Source organism: Ambystoma mexicanum, chromosome 5p (genome assembly GCF_040938575.1).
Source record: "Ambystoma mexicanum isolate Mex_15411 chromosome 5p, UKY_AmexF1_1, whole genome shotgun sequence".
In the NCBI taxonomy this organism is placed as follows: Eukaryota; Metazoa; Chordata; class Amphibia; order Caudata; family Ambystomatidae; genus Ambystoma; species Ambystoma mexicanum.
Window position 1 is genome coordinate 792,123,426 of NC_090930.1, and position 14,213 is coordinate 792,137,638.

At 44.9% G+C, this 14,213-nt stretch overlaps 1 protein-coding gene across 1 annotated transcript in view; it reads left to right on the top strand.

Annotated features, from left to right (window-relative positions):
* Window positions 1–14,213, top strand: part of ITGA9 (integrin subunit alpha 9) — a 1,159,507-nt gene that overhangs the window by 993,526 nt on the left and 151,768 nt on the right. Inside the window, exon 25 of the mRNA XM_069613210.1 lies at window positions 10,006–10,125. Within this exon, the coding sequence (XP_069469311.1) occupies window positions 10,006–10,125 (120 nt within the window). The remainder of the gene's footprint in view (window positions 1–10,005; window positions 10,126–14,213) is intronic.

Here is a 14,213-nt window from a genome sequence, read left to right on the forward strand (position 1 = left end):
GGCATCACGTGTGAAGGTGGAGAATGAGAACTGTAGGTCAGAGAAAAAGTGGGGAATGGCAGAAGGTTTACATTTCCTTTTAGTAATAGGTGAAGAAAGTGGTGAGTAAAGGTCAGAGAGTGGAAAGGAGATGGTGGTGGGAACAATTAAGTGATCCGATATGGATGGTGTGACAGAAGTATTAGTGGCTGAGAGAGGTAGAGATGAATAAGAGATGCAAAGAGTTTATGTAGGTTATGGATAGTTTCCAAGACTCCTAATTGGTGAACAGACACCACCTGAGTTAAACATTTAAAAAATATATTTTGTCTCTCGTGTGACCTATAAGATACCTATACTCATGAAGTGCCTTTTTCAGTCCATTCCCATCTACAAACATGTAGCTTTTTGTAATACTTTCACAGGCAAACAAAATCTCAATCTCAGTTTTTATGATACACAAACAATGTGCATATTTGTCTTCCAATAAGGTTATGCACATTCCTTTTTCTCCTGAAATGTTTGTTTTTCCATTTATTTTTAAGAAAAACTAAAAATATTTTTTTAAAACTTTCATCTTGCTAATCATTTTTCTAATACTTATTTACTGTCATCCTCTCAAATAGCCAACCAGTATATCCTGGAGGTGATTTTTGGTTATTCCATTTTATTGATAAAAGAAAGTTAAACATGCATAATATAACAGTAGATAGATTTTTCAAATTCTGGCCTATGGAAAACGATCCACTTCAACATATAATTGAAAACATTCCTGTTCAAGATTTCATTTTAATGAGGATGAACCAGGAGGGTCATAATCAGGTTGTCCATCTTTTTTTTTACACCACCAACCTTGTAACGTTTACTATACTGAAATGTGCAAGTCTCAGAAATGTGCCCTTTTATCTAATACCAATTTTAATATGTGTTTAATAAGCAAGAAACAGTGATGCACCAGCAAGTTGAAACTGTTCTTGAAGAATCTTTGTTTGTAAATTATGTCCTCAAGAACCTACTTAGTCAATCTAGACAAGCCTTGTGGTAGAATGGATTAGTTCTGAAGCAACTGGGGTAAGGAGTTTGTATGTACAGTTTAATATAGGACATGGTTTGGGAGGAATACATTTCCTCATACCGCTTGATCATATCGCAAAGACACGAGTCATAATCTCGTGACTATTTTTCTCCATTGTACAACTGGCCATATGACCTTTCAGAACACTGCAATCCTACTTCTAGGTGTCAATACCCTGCCTTCATATAGAATGCACGTGATGCTATTCATACTGTATGTTCTCAGTTAGCTTTTCAGTTCCTGGATAACAGGCATTGACCCTTCTGTAAGCTCACAAGATTTTTATGATAAATTGATACAGCAAATACCACGTGATTGTTTTAGATCCAGCTAAAATACAAATCAACTACCCAAGATTTATCAACAGCTGTTATTCACTTTTATTAAGGATGCCCGAAAGATCATCTATTGGCAACAGACCAGTTCTACCCAGAATTTGTTACTTGTTTGGAAGATGTAGGTGTTGGATAAATGTCTACGTCAAAAGGCAGTTAATAGTAAATTGGGCATAACACATACATACAAATGTGCCCTAATATTATTGATTAGCAGTGATCAATCAACATTTGGCGTTGTTAATCTGTGATCTTCAAAGAGCTAGTATAACATTGATGAAAACGTGATGTATTTGTCCACAGACTACAGTCAGTGCAAGGCAAATATGTGCACCCTGCCATCAAAAGTTTAAAAGTTGTCTACAAGTCGACAAGGATGGATAGATAATCTGGGGCATAGTTTCAAACACCCATAAATAAAAGTAGGAGCTAATGCTGACATAATCATGATTAGAACTATTGAGCACTTGCTTACTACAGGCCTATGTCGACACTGGTTTATGAAGCGTGCGTGCTGACCTTTACCTCAGTTCATTTTTTTCACATTGCTGCATGCTTCGGACCTGCTCCCCTCAGTGAAATTTCAATTGCGTTCACTCTTCAACCAAGAAATTCGATATCCTTCAAATATGTCCTCGACACCAAAGGCAGGTTTCAAATGGTGTACAGACTATGGGGAAAAAATTTCCATCACAGACCCTCACCATGTCTGTCTGTGGTGTTTGGGGACAGCCCACAAGGTGGATGAGTGTGGCTCATAACGGTCAAGGCCGTGCGGGAAAGGAAGGGTAAACTAGATTTAGGTAAGCCCTCTCCCAAAACCCCATCCAAAAGAAAGCCGTCCTCCGACTCAATGGATGTTTCCCCTGAGAGAAAACGTCCAAAACATCGGAGACCATTGAGGTCTGGTAACGATGCTTGTCCTCTTCTCACAAGAAGAGTTAAAAACAGCGTTACTGGTCCTCGTCATCACTGTCTTCCTCGACCGTAAATGTTTCGCTCCCAAAGAAAACCTCAATTCCTGTGGGATGGGAAAACCTCTGCTTAAAAATGCTTGACATTTTCAATGGGCAAGATCCTCTGAGGGCCTCTTTCTATGAGTTAGGGAAGCAAAGCCCTCTCTCGACGTATGACAAGACCCGTAGAGGATCTCATGTGTCTCCATCTTGTGCACCCCAGGATCCCGGAAGAGAGACTCCTCGACACAAGTCGAAGGAGTCCTCATCAACACGTAAGAGAGCATTTTTTTCATAGGGTCGAGCGTCGTTCAGCGTTAAGTCTTGGTCCTCGATGGCCTCCGCAGCATCCCTTGTGATGTCAGCGCTGGTATATGAAGCATGCACGCTGACCTTTACCTCAGTTCTTAGTTTTTTCCTCCTTTAATTTGCGTACTGCGTCATAGGAGGAGACAATCTTGATGTTGCAAGAAAGGAAGGTGTAAGACAAGGAAATTCTATGCAAGCAAGAGGGGGTGGATGGGAGGGTGATGAGGAATACGTGGTAGGAACATCCAGTCGAAAGATCGTTACAACGGGTAGGTAACTTGCTCTTCGAATGGATTGTGTCCTCCCACTTATTCATCATCTTTGATATACGCCCAAAGCAGTTTGACTTAGGCGGTGGGGGCCAAGAATGTACCTATTTGTTTATATTATGAAGGACAGCTTTGGCCAATTTGGCTTCCTCTCCTGATAAAGAATCTACTCAGTAAAATCTACTGAAAGTATGAAGCGACGACCAGGTTGCTGCTCTGCAAATGAATGTCCTTTACAGATAATCTTTCCTAAACTGGGCTCATCAGCACGCCGTATGAACAGACACCATTTGCCTAGCTGACAATCCTGGTACATACGCCCTAATTGCAGCGTGGTTTGAGAAGGCTCATGCAACATAACATATTTAACACAAAGCATATTCATAACAGTTTAAAAAATGATTTTCGTTCTGTTTTTGAGCACAGGTTTCCTGCCCATGCTGAAAATAGCACTTTGGGACTGATAATAATCATGAAAAACAGAGATAATGCAGTGAAACTGTCGGGTGTCACGAAGCAGTCCACAGAACTCACAGACACTTGCTATAAGGGTCACCATTTGATTAACAATAAGGAAAGTGGATGAATGTCTACAAGGACAAGTGTAAATAAACGAGGGGTCGTTTAGACTCATAAACAGTGTCAGGTTAGAACAAACAATATGGCGTAGTCTTGCTCCAGAAGTCGCCTTTATCCAGAGTCAAAAGGCCTGGGCCCTTTTCCAGAAAGCAGGCTTCCTGAGGGTGCACTCCTCAGGATAGTGTCTAATGCAGGCAGTCAGACCCTCAAGGAGTTAAAGTCCTCCTGCACACTTCTTTCAGCATGGTGGGGTCTGGCCCGTTGATTGCTGATCATAGCTCATTGTCTGTCCTGCGGGTGCATTGCCTCCTGAGGTGTTAGCTGGCCTTCGGCGGTCATTGGACCACTCGTGTCCTCTGAGGTCAGGAATGATCAACCGTGCAGTTCCCGTTCCTCTCCTAAAGATCTCCTGGGCTTCGCTTTTCCGCCTAGAACATATATGGTGGTATTCTTCCCTACTTGTATTAGTGTGGGTAGCACTTCCTCTATGAACGTGGAGTAGTGCTGATGGCTCTCTGACTTCCATGCTACCCAGCAACCCACCCTGTCTCTCTACTCTTGCGAGTGCTGTGGATATAGTGCCCCACTCGCTCTACCAATTTTAAGGAGATAAAGCACCACTGACCTACTCAGCAGCCTCATTGGCACTCTCTCTCCCTCTGACTGGTGCCAGCTGTTGTCCCCAGTATTCAGCGGGCCTCTGGGGTTCTCCTGGATTTTCTACCTGGGCACTGGACCACTGTATCTTTCTAGATTGGACCCCCTCCTGATGTCAGGTTCTGCTCCCATGCACCCTGACTGGTCTTTGCACTCCAGTTCCCATCGTCCTCCTCCTCTTGTTCTTGCACCTGTTTCTTCTAGTGCTCTCACTCTCACTTCTCCTTATCCAATCTCTCCCTCTTTCTGTCTGTAACACCGGGTCTCTGGTATGTTTCTCTCGCCACCACAAAGCTAGTGGAGTTCTGGTTGCCTTTATAGGGAATGTAGTATAATATTGTGGAAATAGGTGTTATGATTGGTTGCCCCAGACCTTCCTGGGGTTCCCTGCTCTTCCCAGGCATGTACCTCCTCTAATTGTGGGTAAACCCTCACCCTTCTTAACTACTGGTCGTCTGTTGGCTCAGTTCCTGTTTCCATCATGTTCGGGTCAGGCACGGGTGGCATGGCTGCCTCCTGAACCAGTGAACTGCCTGTCAAGGTTGTGGGGAACTGGATCTACCAACGCTGCAGTATGCATGGCAAGTTCACGGGGAAATGGCTCTCCTTCCTCTGTGTCCCATCCACTGCCTGTGTATGTATGGATGAGCTGTATAACCGGGCTAGGGATTATCTGCTGGCTATTTGTATGAGGTACTTGTGCTCTAGACCTTTTTTCCCTTTGGGTAGATGTGGAGCTCTGCCTTCAGGGTGTACATTATGGAGTGGGTAGCTCCACCTGACCTTCAAAGTCCACAGTCACCCGGGGGTGCTGGGACCACATGGACTTTGTCACACAGCAAACTGATTATCATTACATTCCAATGTAAGATGTTTGAAATCCTTTTGCAAAAGCTTTACTTTAGCACTCCGATCACTTTCCTTTAAACAGATCCTGCAGTGAGAATGTGCATCTGGTAACAAAAAGGACTCTTCTGAGCTGGGCTGAAATGTAGTATTTGTCCTTCTTCACTTTCCAGTGCTTTTCTTGCTGCTGCAGGCCTTCCTAAACAGCTTCGCATAATAATCGGTGGCTAGCCAGATATGTGCCAGGGAGAGGATGGCATTCAAAATAAGTAAACCTCATCAGATTACAGAGTCGCCACGGAGATCCCATTTGTTGCAGCCATCATGGCGGAGATTGAGACCTGTGCAATGGTAGATATGTCAACGCCGACTGCTTCTAACTAAGAGTGCATGTACTGCCATGTACTACTGCCTGGGCTGGATGCGAGATAAATGAAGCCGAATGAGCGCTCCTTACCAATATCATTCCCCTTTAACATACCTTTGAATAAGGTTACTTGAAGAATTTTGCAGTTTTGTAAACAAAAGAATCATTGGCCAGACAAGGACGGCACGAGAACAAATTATAATCATCTTAGTTAATCATGTGAGTACATTCTGTTAATACGTGATTTCAGGTAGCCATCAATCAGGGCGATTCCCAGAGCAAATGAAGTCATAACAGCACCAAGGTGCAAATACTTTACATCCCAAGAGTCACAGGGACATTGCTAGAAGTGGCTCAAGGAGGAAGCGGGCAGGTGAGTTCAAAGGGGGAGGGGGGACTAATGTCCAACTCTGTTGACAGGGTTTCAAGTCCTTATCACTGCCAGCCCTTCATTGGGTGACTGTGTGAGCTGTCCATGCTGCATAGGAAGAGGAGAGACTATCTTCCTGAGACACGAGAACGTTCAAGGAAGGGCGGCATCATTATGCCATGACGCACCAAAGGCTAAGAAATGCGGATGAGGATGACGGATGCTAAGCAACCCTTGCAAACCGCAGTCGGCTCCCAGTACAATGGCACGGATCACTGACACAAAAGGTGGTCGCCATAGATTCAAACTAAGGCCACCGCTGCACCTGCATAGGTTCAAATCCAATTGCACACTAGGGTGTAAGGTGTCTTAATAAAAGGGTCGGAGCAACAGTAGTGCTGGCAGAAGCTGAACGAAACTTTAGGTGGATGAAATCAGGACTATTGTTTCTTTCTTTCTTTCTTTCTTTCTTTCTTTCTTTCTTTCTTTCTTTCTTTCTTTCTTTCTTTCTTTCTTTCTTTCTTTCTTTCTTTCTTTCTTTCTCTCTCTCTCTCTCTCTCTCTCTCTTTCTTTCTTTCTTTCTTTCTTTCTTTCTTTCTTTACTTCTTTCTTTCTTTCTTTATTTCTTTCCAAAAGATCTCAGAACAAATAACTGGACAGACTCAGAAAATATGGCAAAACACTACTTTATTCTCAATTTAATAAAGCAGGGCAAACTGGCAGACATTGGACTGATGCTTGCACACTAATGCAGAAACTTGATTATACCGAGGTTATATACCCCCATATATGGAATCTATGACATCATCCTACGTGGCAAACTGCAAAACGTATTGACGGGAAGGATTGGTTAAGGGAACATAATTACCTATGGTATTAATATGGGTTAGTACTTCCATGGCTGCTCCTTATCTGTAAGGCACGTCTTAAACTACCTCTAAATACCTAAATACATACAATACTGATTAAAGCAAAGAAAATGGCAGCAGATTCCTATGCAACATTGTATAGCATGTTGCGCCATACACCCTCTGATTGGTTGCAATTCTCACCCAACCTTAGACTTTCGGCTCGTTAGCAGCACGTAAGCAAAACGAAGCTCAAGTGCTTGAGTCATGTAAGATTAATCTTCTCTCCGTTCTGGGACATTTGAGGGAGTGTAAGCACATCACTCTTTTAATCCGAAGCTCAATTAATAGCCTTTGTTTTCGACTTCTGTATCATGTATGAGGAGACCACAAATTTGTCCATTTCAACCTCCTATTTACTGCAATTTGATTTACTCATACTGAGTGTTCTTGGTCCTCTTGATCTCTAGAGACTTGCTCACTCAATTTACCTTATCCACTGTTAATTGTCCAATACTTGGCTCTTGCAAATGTTTTCTTCTTCTTTAATCTAAGAGAAATATGTCTCACGTACATAGCTTATCCGTCTGCCTCCCCTTGTGCCTTGCAATTATTCCTTAAAATAGCACCCTTGCTCCCATGCCAACATAGTCTTCTCTTTATTTTGCACACAACGCTATTTCTCCAACATCTCCTGACTATGCATCCCGGTCTGTCTCTGAGATAGGTGGATTGAGTCTTGACACAAGCCGACATCCATCTTCCTATCATGGCCGTACTTGCCACATTATATATTCCTCTACAGCAAGATTTTAGATGCCTTATCTAACTTGCATTACTGCGTATTTACACTTATTGGTCAGCAAGTTACCTAATCCTCTTTGTATATATGATTACTTTATAATTTCGTACATGTTTCTCTTGTCACTTCAGTTACATCGTTACTCTTAAGTATTTTCATATCGTTTCAGTATGTCCTCTTGTATCTTCTTCATGACATCACTCTGCCCTCGTAGGATTTCACTCAGCACTCCATAATGTTGAAAGGTGCAGGCTGACTTCCTTGCACACTTTCAGTACGAGAGTATATTCGGTATGGTTGCCCGAGTGCATATTGTTGCACATACACTTGATGCAGCAATGGCATAAATCAGGGGGCCCGAGCTCGTATGCTGCTGTTCCAATATGATGGCGTTGAGGGGGCAGGATCTAGGGAAAACACATCCACCTGCTCCTCTACAGTTGCAGATGAGAAATAGGTTAGTGAGCACAATACATTACAGATTATAAGTATTTGTTAAATAATCATGTTTTTAAAGGTTTTTGAAGAGGAGGAAAGAAGGATAATTCTGAATGTGTTTGGGCAGGGTGTTCCATGAGGTGGGAGTGGTGGGACAGAAGCTGGAGATTGAGGTTGAATCTGGGTGTATGGAATGTGCGTCTGGAAGAGGAGCGGAGGACGCGTGTTACTGTCTTAGTAGAGACGCTTGGCATAGGGCATTGTTGTGCACACATCTGTGAACGATGCTCAGTGTCTTGAACTCGATTCGTGCTTTCATGGGGAGCCAGTGAGCTTCCCTTCTGGTTGCTGAAATGTAAGCCGAAAGCTTTAGTCCCAGGGCTGATCTTAAATCCTTATTTTGCAGGAGTTGTAGTTTTGCAAGGTTTTTGACAGAGGTTCCTGAGAACAGCACAGTACAATAGTCGAGCTTGCGCCAATTATAATTTAAAAAAGGATCATTGCATACTCATAATTATTAAGGAGGATAAAACATTTAAAAAAATACTAAATAGAGTGAGTGGGCCTCATTACAAATATGGCGGTAAGGCAACAACGGCACCGGTAGTGCTTCCGGCGCCGTTATTACCATACCGCCACATTACGAGTTCTGCTTGTGGGTGCCGCTCTACATGCCTGGTCAGACCAGGCGAGCAGAGCGTCACCCGCGAGCAGAACTCGTGATTGCACGGCACCGTTATAAACGGTTCCCGTGCCACCATGTTCCCCACCCCCATTCTGCCCTATTGGGCAGAATGGGGATCGGGAGCCCGGCCATACTGGCACCTGCAAATGGGCAATTACTGGGCCATTCAACTCGTAATGGGCCGGTAATGGCCCATTCGCGGGTGCCAGTAGCGAGTTTGGCGGTAGCCGTGCCCTTATTAAGGGCACGGCTACCGCCAAACTCGTAATGAGGCCCAGTGTGTCCGTGTCCGTGTCCGTGTCCGTGTCCTTGCTGGTGGCCTCCAGGGTATGTAGCTGCTACAAAATCCCTCAGGTTTGCATGTCTGCATACCTTCAGCCTAGCGCTTAGAAGTCAGAGTGAAAAGCACCAATAAAAACGACACTAACGTCATCTGCATGTAGCTTTTACTTTAATGCAATTGCTTTTCGGATAGGGGGTTCTTCTCCTAACAGGATCTGCTCCAGGCCATGCAATCTATGTGCATCCTTGCTGGTGTGTTTGCCAGGTTCATCCCACAGGCACACGTCTCCAGGTCTACTGCATACGGTCACAATGTGAGCCTTTGCCGAATGTCTGTTTGATGGACACAGTTACATCTCATTCAATATTATTATAAATACTATACACTACCTCCACTTAAAGGGGCAATATGACACTTTACAAAATGGAGAAGCCAATTCCAGCGATGTTTGAATGGAGGGGATGGTCATGGTGGGCACCATATAGTGGGCGGACGGGGTTCCCTAGTTCTGGCGCTAGACTTGAGAGGGCACAGCCTTCCAGCATTAACTATTGTAACCCTGGCAGTGTTAGTCACACATACTCTGAAGATCTCACATTCTAGGTGGTGCTCTTTTTGCGTGCATCTCTGTACCGCAAATACCTTGGCCTCATTTCTTCCCGGGCTTTACGGGTCCATCAAATTCCCTTATACTTCACATGCCAGAAGCCAGTGCAGAGATTGGGGTGAAGGCCCGCATTGAGAACCCCACCTTCGCATCTGAGCAGCCTTCACGTCAGGCATACAGGAAGTGTGAAGAGCACCAATGATCATCCCTGCTGAAGCTAAGGGTGGTCGGTTGCAATCCTGAGCTAGTGCGGTGACAATGCATGCATTCCCTGCAGCCAAGGCACGGCCTCGCCACCAGATGCGCAGCCTCGCAAGACAAGTGCCAAAGTGACCTTTTTGGCGGGGTTTCAGTCCTGCTGCACTGCAATTGGGTGACGATGAGCATGAAGGCAGTCTCGCGGCTTTATCTCTGATTCTTTTCTCGTGATTCCCATCAGCTTCAGTCTGTTATTGTCAGGGGGTAAAGACGCCCGAATCACAGACGTGGCTTGCAGTCAACCTTGCTCTGTAAATGCTGTGACCTGTGCTTCTGTTGTTTAAGCAGTGGGAGTACATTAAGATCCGTGACTAACTTTGTTTGTTTGTTTGTTTGTTTTAGGATTGTGAGAGTCTGGACAGAACCTGTCTCACTGTAAAATGCTATTTAAATTCACTAGCAAAAGAAGAAAGCCAGAACATAGATATTTATACGCTACTGAACACAGAGATATTGAAAAAGGTGAGTTGTTGTATTGCTTTTGGGGGTATCAACGGTATTGTATGTTCAATGACATGTCAAGGGACGTGTCACACTGTCTATAAAGTACACACAACTGCTGCCCACTGTGTCTGCTATGTATAGGGCGGTCAGGTTAAGAACACGTTATAACACGCGTTGCCCCTGAGCTATCCTTCAACACACTACAAGTGACTTTCAGGATTATCAGCTGTACAGTAATTGTGGTTAAAGTCTGATGACAGATGGGAACGTTTTATTCTTAACCGATTGATGGTCTTAGTCAAGAAACTGTCTGAAACGCAGGAGCGCGGCCGCCCGCTGATCACAGTGCATCGGCTGCTCAATGGGAGGTTCCTTCTGGTCATTAACAGGTTCTACTGTGCTTCTAGTTGTCTTGCTGTAATTTAAAGAATAAATCAAACAAATCATGACATGGAATGGTCATTTGTATTTTTGCAAAATGCTGTATGCTGTTATGTAAATTGCCAGGAAACCACATTGGCGGTATTTGGTTGCCTCCCCTTTGCCATAGGCGATTTATTTTCAGAACAAGGGTGATGCACTCAAATATTAATTGTTCAAACACTGCGTGCGAGAGTGATTAATTTACAAACTGAGAAATTAATTTACCACACGCAGTCTGAATGCAAATAATACCATGTAAGACTATGCAGAGCTTCCCCGGCATTGTGACTCCGGGGCTCAGTCGCTCCTGCAGCTGCCCACCCGAGGCACCTGATTAATTTCCTTGAGGATGTCGGTCTGAGCCCCACCAACATCACTCTGACCACTTCTCTTCCCTCTGCCACGTGCAAAGGACTTATAATCCTTCCAGCACTACAGGTAACTAACAGCAAAGAATGAAAAACGACCAGAATAAACAGATTGGTCTAATTTGAGCATAGCTCTGAGCAGCCATAAAACTGCACAAAATAAAAGGTAGGTGTTTTTTTTTTATTTTGGTGATTATCCTCAACACCAGAAACAGTTTCATGGACCACCGGAAGCAACCAAATCTAATTGCTTTCAGGAAACAACACAAGACCAGCTCATCCAGCTAACTCCCCAACCGCCAGCAGTGCTGGGAACTGAAATCATATACTGGGGAGCACACAACTTACCCATCGTAGCAAGGGAGCCCAGACCAACCAAAAGGTGTGTGTATGTGTGTGTGTACACGTGCAGACATGCACGGACGAGAGGGATGTTAGGTGGGTTTTTCCAAGTCTCTACATTGGATAGGACTGGGAAAAGGCAATCTAGTGATAGCAAGGTTGCTTACAACCCCAGCTGAGCAAAGCCACTGACTGTAGTAGCATGACCAAGCAGCAAGGCTGAACTAAGGAGGAAGGGGCACTGTTGTGTAGAACAGTTTGCACCTAGCAGAAGTAAAAGAACCACACAGGTAAGTTATACAAATAACACTCCTTTTATTACAACACTACACAAAGTCACACTTTAAATTTCACAAGATAGGTAAAAATACTTAAGCACATAAATACAACTTACAGTTGGTCACCCACATGGCTTACAAACAACCTTTAAAGCATTTTAGCATAGATCACAGACAGTTAATGTACACTTTCAAAATAGGGACCAATATTAGGGACCAATATTATCTCGGGTATTCCCAATAGGATATGATAAACTTTAGAAGTCCAGCCCTAGTCTAGCCCAAGTCTCTGAAGATCTTTTAGTGGTTCAAAAAGGTCCTGGAGGATTGGGGTGAGTAGTCAGGAAGACACACTCTGATCAGGCAGGTACAGTGCAAGGTTTAGTCAATGCAGGCCATAGAAATCAATGGCAGATACAGATGTAAGAAGACTCAAGTCAAATTCCGTTATGAAGATGAGCAACTACTACCCCTGTGAGTCTTCAGGAGAACCCACAGAAGTACTGGCCCAGACAACACCGCCCGGGGTCAGCCCCGGAAAGTGCCAAGGTAAGCAGGACTATGCATCCAATGCAAACCCTCTGGGGGAGGGCAGGTCAATAGGTATAAGCAATCTCAGCCGCTGACCTCCCCGAAAGTTAGGAACAGGCAAAGGCGGTAGCGAATCACTGGTAGAAGCAAGGTTCACCATCGAAGTCATCTAGCAGAGTTGCCTGGTTGTGGTTTCAGGGTCGGTAACGCCAGTCTTCGGTAGAAGCCTTTAGTGGCCTCAGATGGTTGGCAGGATACCTGGATTCAGTTCCACAATGAAGATGGGACCCTCGAGTAGATCTCCATGGAACACTCTTTGCATTGACCCCAAAGAGGGTCAGGGGACACTCAGTAACTCGGCGGTCGTACTCCGTTCCTCCTGCAGTCTTTTAACCTGGTGGAGTGTAATTCAGCAGATTTCAAGAGTCCCAGCAGAGCATTGGCGATACCCACATTGAGTCCCAGCCGTTTGGGCAGCCGAACGTCCATGCAACGGAAGCAGGCTAGTTTCAGGCCTACCAGGGTAAATGTAGCAGTGCACGCTCCAGCAGTTGGAAACTGGCGACAAGTCTTGAGCCGGACAGGTGACTGGTTGATCCAAGCAGTCTTAGGGAGGAAGGCACCTTGTAAAGGTCTTTCAGTGCCAATTAGGAGGTCGAGGCGCGCAATGTGGTGGTTTCTACTGGCCCAATACTGGTAACTGGTGCAGTCCTCTGGTACCCCTTGGTCATCTTCCTCAGATCTGTTCTGGTCCAGTGGTCGACTTGTCTTCCTGGATCCAGCTCATCTCCTTATGTCCAGAAAAGGGTCTGGGGGTGACCCCAGCCCTCAAGTAGGGACACAAGCAACATTCAAACTTGGAGATGGCAGTCCAATGGGAGATGCTCAGCCTTCCAGAATCTTCCCCATCAATAGTCTTCTGGAGGAATGTGCATTGGCGTTTAGGCGACCCATTCCCACATCCTGCCATGCCAGCACACGCACAAGGATAACATTTGCAGGCTTTCTGCAAGAAAACTACAAAGTTGCATGAAAGGAAAGGGTCCTCGCCCACCTGGGAAGGTAGAAGGATGGCCAACAAAGGACAAGACATCTTGAACAGGACTGAAAACGACAATGAGAGACATTTTAAGCATATGGTCTTTTGTATCCCATCATCGCGGCTGCAGCAGCAGCCTTGATCAATGCATCCGAAAAATAGAGTAAAAAGCAGCATCTGGAAAGTAACAGTATTGTCACTGCCAACAAAGTGAAGAGGATATAAAGTGTTCTCACCTTACTCCATTGAGGATGGCTTGTGCTGCAATGGTTTGAAAATCCCAGTCACAAAAAGGAGGTGACTACTCCTGTACTGGGGAGCCGGGGCGCACCCCGGTGAACCTTGAACAACATTGTAATAGGGACCCTAGGGGTCCCGGGCAGCATACCACCTATAGTGGGAGTGCTGCCATAGGAAAGCATGAGGTGCCAAAAACCGAGGGGTAAAGGTCTCCCCTTCACTGGGTCCCTTTAAGAAAGGCCTACTTAACCCAAGACCAAAGTACATGCAGGAGGTGGGTGAAACAAAAAGGTCTCACTCACCTCTGGAGTCAGAAAGATATCCCATAGAGTCCAGCAGTAGTGCTGGGGGGCTCAGGACAGAGAGGGAAAGATTTGTAAAAGAAAAGTCTACCTGACAGGAGGAAGGTTCTCCTGCTCTAAGATCGTTTAAAACAAAATAATGTTCTGGATTTTCACATTCCTTCAATGCCATCACCAATGCCATCGCCCCATAGTCCTCCTAAAACTACCACAGCAAAACTGAGCTCTGAGGGGTAATATCATTTCTACGCCACTTTTCACACTCTCCAAGCCCCTCTTTATCTTCTTCCAACTCAGTGCCTCCTTCCCGCTGAGGGTCCTCTCTCACATCACCAACCCCTTTGACCATCCAGCCTGAAATTACCATTCTCTTCCCCTCAGGGTGCCGCTCCTTCAGTGATGCCCCCTCCTTTTTTCACACACTTAACTACTGCCTCAGAGGCCAGCACTCATTTCAATCATTTTAACCCCTACTAAACTATGTGCTTTCTCAGTCCATCTCTTCCCGGTATTGCCCTACAGCTTCTAACAGAGACGTCTTTACTGGAGGGCAAAAGGGGCACATGCCCCGGGCTCCCACCCT